At 42.9% G+C, this 4,886-nt stretch overlaps 1 protein-coding gene across 2 annotated transcripts in view; it reads right to left on the reverse strand.

Moving 5' to 3' along the window:
- Positions 1-4,567, reverse strand: part of LOC110288440 (cytochrome P450 2B9) — a 23,163-nt gene extending 18,596 nt beyond the window's left edge. For both annotated transcript variants that reach the window (XM_029473851.1, XM_021154794.2), the window contains exon 1: positions 4,505-4,567. In XM_029473851.1, coding sequence (XP_029329711.1) covers positions 4,505-4,552 — 48 coding nt within the window. In that variant the 5' untranslated portion in view covers positions 4,553-4,567. The remainder of the gene's footprint in view (positions 1-4,504) is intronic.
- Between the last annotated feature and the right edge of the window lie 319 nt (positions 4,568-4,886).

Below are 4,886 nucleotides of genomic sequence, written 5' to 3' on the forward strand. Positions count from 1 at the left end.
CATATCTGTAGTACAGACCATTGGGAAACTCTATGGCAATACAACCATCTCTGGGCATTTCCAGGGAATTGGTGCCTGGAATATCAAAACCATCCACTGCAGAAAGCCGTTGAATAGAATGGTGCATGTTTGCAAATAACCCACCCTCATCCTCTTGTGACCTTTAGCTCAGTTTAGATTTCCATGCCGCTAAGAAAAATTAGAAACTGTGGAAATAGTCAGCACCTATGTTGTTTAGGGAATAATTCTATGAAAAAACAAAAAAACATCTATACATGTTTGGATTAGCTGTACTTATAGTTTCAGATGGGGTCACCCCATCAAATCTTATGCAACAATGAACTAACAATCCATACCTTAGAATAATGATAAGAATGAAACTTGCTGACTAAATGTTAGCATGGAAACCAATTTTGTTTACATCTGCTGCATCTCAGTGATGTTCATACACAGGTACAGTCACTGCACTTGTCGAAATTGTGGGAAGGTAGTGACTACAAAAGAATAAAACAGGAACTGGTCTTCATGTTAACTGGTATGCACCTGTATGATAAACTTGTGTTTATTCTGAAGATTCACTGAGCTGTGCATTTTTAGATGATGACCCACTGCAACAATGTCTCCCCTCAAAATTATAACTGGAGCTGGAGAGATGGCTCTGTGTCTAGGGGTACTTGTGGCATTGCAGAACTCCTGAATTTAGTCTTTCTCCAATGTCACATTGCAAATGACTGCCTGTAATGCCAGCTTCATGGGATTTAAGGTTCTCTTTTGGCTTCTGCAGAAACCAGGTATGCATTTGTGTACTTATACACAAACACAAAATTATGATGAGAGATGATAGATGAGGAAGAGAGGAAGAGATGACAGACAGAAGAATGGATAAATACATAGTTGATAGACAGAAAAATTAAAATACTTGACAGAGATGTAGATATATAGATAAATAAATAAATAGATAGATAGATAGATAGATAGATAGATAGATAGATAGATAGATAGATAGATAGATAAATGGCAGATTAATGGATGGATAAATAGATGACAAAAATGGAGAGATAATAGATGATAGAAGTTAGATAGATGATAGATATGTTATTGACACATAGGCAGTTTAGCAATACAAGAGAGAGAGAGAGAGAGAGAGAGAGAGAGAGAGAGAGAGAGAGAGAGAGAGTTGGGGCTAGCAGTTAAGAGCACTTGCTGCACAGCCATGATGACCAGAGTTTGGATCTCAGCACCTATATAACTATCATGGGGTTCATATGTGCCTCTGACCCCAGATATAGTATTGGAGGGTGAACATAGAAGATTTCTGAGACTTTCTGGCTTCATGACCCAAATTCATGGAGGGACTCTGCTTCCAAGGACTAGGTAGGGTTCCTCCTCTATCCTCTGTCTCATGAATAGGTGTGTGCACACAATTTGAAACATATTCACACATATATACACACATACATATACACATACATACATAATACTCATGAACAAGCATTTTTTAAAAGTTGTAGTTAAGGTTACCTTAATATAGTATACACCTTCCTCTCTAAGCCCCTTGCTGTTTTCCCTACTTCTCTTCTAACATCTGTAAGAACAGTTTTACCATGACCAAAGTCAGATTATTTACTGAAACCCATATTACTTAGTACTGCTTAGCTTCCTCAAGCTCTGTGGCATATGAATGTTTACAAAACTAATATCAAAGTCTACCATGGTCTGCACAGCAGTATTTTGTGGGGCATTGGGCTATGCACAGACAGCCTAGTCTCCAACCTAGTTGAAAGGTGAACCCTGGGAACAGGAGGTGTTAATTCACCTACATGGGACAGAAGGAGTTTTCTCATATCTCCTGGACTCAAGGCTCCTGTTGAAGTTACCCCACACACAGCCTCCACTGGAGAAGCATGGCTAGTAGTCACATAGGCAATGTCTCAAGCTTCTGACCTTCAGGCTAGACTCCTCCATAGTTACCTAGTGATAGTAAAGATAACAGAATAGCATAAGAAGGGTTCTTTGGCCCCTCCTCCCCCTCTTGCTCTTACTCCTCTTACTCCCCTTACTCTCCTCTCTCTTCTCCTGTTTCTCACTCTCTTACTCCCTTTCCACCCTCTCTCTCCTCTCCTCTCCTCTCCTCTCCTCTCCTCTCCTCTCCTCTCCTCTCCTCTCCTCTCTTTCTCTCTCTCCCTCTCTCTCTCTCCCTTCTCTCTTTTCCCCTTCCTTTCTACAATAAAGCTCTAAAATCATAGACTGTCTCTGTTCATAAAGGCCCACTTAGCTTACTCTCACCTGTGTGGGAACCTCTCTCCCTCAGCCCTCGCTCCCATATCTCTGGGGCACAGGGTGCCACCCTGGGGCCCCTGGACTTGGGGCGTGGTCAGTGGCTTAGATGCCACCTAAGGCCAAGTGGAAAGCATCCGGCAGCCCTCCCACATCTGCCTGCCCAGAGCACAGGAGCTCTTGCTGGGCAACTTCCCTCCCCCTCATTCCTCACACCCCTCTGCCCTCTCTCTCATAACAGAAGGGCAACAGGATTTTGCCCGGGGTCACCTGTCAGGGGCTGCCCCTTGTCCATCCCCCATGGGGTGTGGTCAGTGGCTTAGATGCCACCTGAGGCCAAGTGGAAAGCATCCGGCAGCCCTCCCATATCTGCCTGCCCAAAGCATAGAAGGAACTCTGGCTGGAAGTGAGCTATCCTCCCTTTCTGCTCTTTCCCAAGTCCCCTTTAGTTCCCACAGTACCTGACTTGACTTGAGCCAATCAATTCTCCTGCTGCTTCATTCCTCACTTGTTCCTCATTTGTACAAGCCCCATGTTGCTCACAGATCTTGTTTTTGTTCATGGCTGTCAGCAACCTGGAAACTTAACATCCTGAAAATTCTGTCTGGACCAGCTGCCCTTTTCTTCTTGCCTGGTCTATGTACTATGCCTTCAACATGTTGTCCTCCATGAGTTCACATGCTAGAAGCTTGGTCTGCAAATGGTTGTATTGAGAGGTGGTCCAGCTCTCAAGTACTAGAGCCTAATAAGAGGAATTGGTTCCCCAAGGCAGATCCACAGAATAGATTAATATGGGTCAAGAGGATAAGGATGGATTCGTGGGATACTTTATTATAAATGAAAGTCATCCAACATGATGATCTGCAGGGCATGCAGGACCATGCTAACTGACAGGCATTAGAACTTGTAAGGTTCAGTGAGTTCAAACCCCAGCAATCTCAGACAAACCAGAAGTAAAGTTGCTTCCTACTTGTCTCTGTACCTGCGGTGGAACACATAATGAGGACACACACACAAGAGGACTACAGACAGTCCTATAGCATAAAATCTGGAGTTCTTCTCCATGCTAATTAGGAATCTAGATAGCTTCAATACCAGCCAATGGCCTTCCCTTCCTGGGTATTGCCATGCCATTACCCCAAGAGATATATAAATTCCTGTTTCATTCCAGTATGTATTCACATTCTGTCCCCAATAAAGCAATATGAACAAGCAAAGATCATCTCAGACAGCTACTTCATTAAAGATTACCTAAAAGAGCCATGACTAAGACTACTAAAGAAGAAATTTCTCTTTTCCCAGCCCTTGGATACTCAGCAATCACTCCCATTTGGACCACAACCTGTTCAACTTAGTCTCAGATTCTGCTTTCCTGCTGACATGCAGATGGAGCAAGGATAAACATAGACCATGGGCCCCTGATTCTGATTTTCTCTCCAGGAATTTTACTGGTGGCACCAGGATAACCACAACATTTGTCTGAGAGCCCACTGTTCCCCTTCTGGTCTGGTGTATAGAGATGTCCTACAACCCAAAAAGCAACAGACAGTGGACTCTCTGTTCCATCCTTTTCTATGTGTACTCTGGGCTGGCATGCAAGCTTCATCCAGACAATCCCAACAGAGGTACAACAATTAGCATCTTCTGTATGTGACAGATTTTCATTTTCTCTTATGTTTTGTGACATACATAGGGATCCTAACCAGAGTCTGAAAAAAATGTACTGTATGAACTTAGAATGTCAAACTCCCTACGGGGAAAAGATGCAACAAGTTACACTATAGTAACAAAGTATTATCAGCCCTCTCTGTGAGTCTGTGCACAGTTAAAGTACTTGGGGAGGATTCAACTTTCTGCAGTGCTGCAGGCACTTATAAGTTGCTCTTGTTTCCAGTCAGCTATTGGATGGATCACAGGGCCCCCAATGGAGGAGCTAGAGAAAGTCCCCAAGGAGCTAAAGGGATCTGCAATCCTATAGGTGGAACAACCATATGAACTAACCAATACCCCCACACACTGGAGCTTGTGTCTCTAGCTGCATATGAATCAGAAGATGGCCTAGTAGGCCATCAGTGGAAAGAGAGGCCCATTGGTCATGCAAACTTTATATGCCTCAGTTCAGGGGAACAACAGGGCCAAGAAGTGGGAGTGGGTGGGTGGAGGAGTGGGTGGGGGAGCATGTGGGGGAAATTTGGGATAGCATTGGAAATGTAAATGAAATAAATACCCAATAAAAAAAGTTGCTCGTGTTCCAATGAACAGTACATACACCCATACTGATTAAAGCAGCCATAATTTCTTCCAAGTAGGAAGGAGCTTCAGAGGAAAACATAGACATGAGAATGAGAAAAGAAGGAATTAGATTATCAGAGAATTTTTTAAAATAACAAATTAAAAAATTTGTCAACTTGACATTTACAAAATGTGGGAAACACATTTTTTAAAACACTTAGGGCCAAATGTACCACACATACTGTCATTCCAGCACATGACACATTTTGTCAGGTGGATCATTCGCCTGGATATAGGGTGACATTGTTCCAAAACCTAATTTTAAAAACATAAAAGTGAATACAACATTGATACAGGTGGTCCTACACAAACCAAGG

Source organism: Mus caroli, unplaced genomic scaffold (assembly GCF_900094665.2).
Source record: "Mus caroli unplaced genomic scaffold, CAROLI_EIJ_v1.1 scaffold_12858_1, whole genome shotgun sequence".
Taxonomy (NCBI): Eukaryota; Metazoa; Chordata; class Mammalia; order Rodentia; family Muridae; genus Mus; species Mus caroli.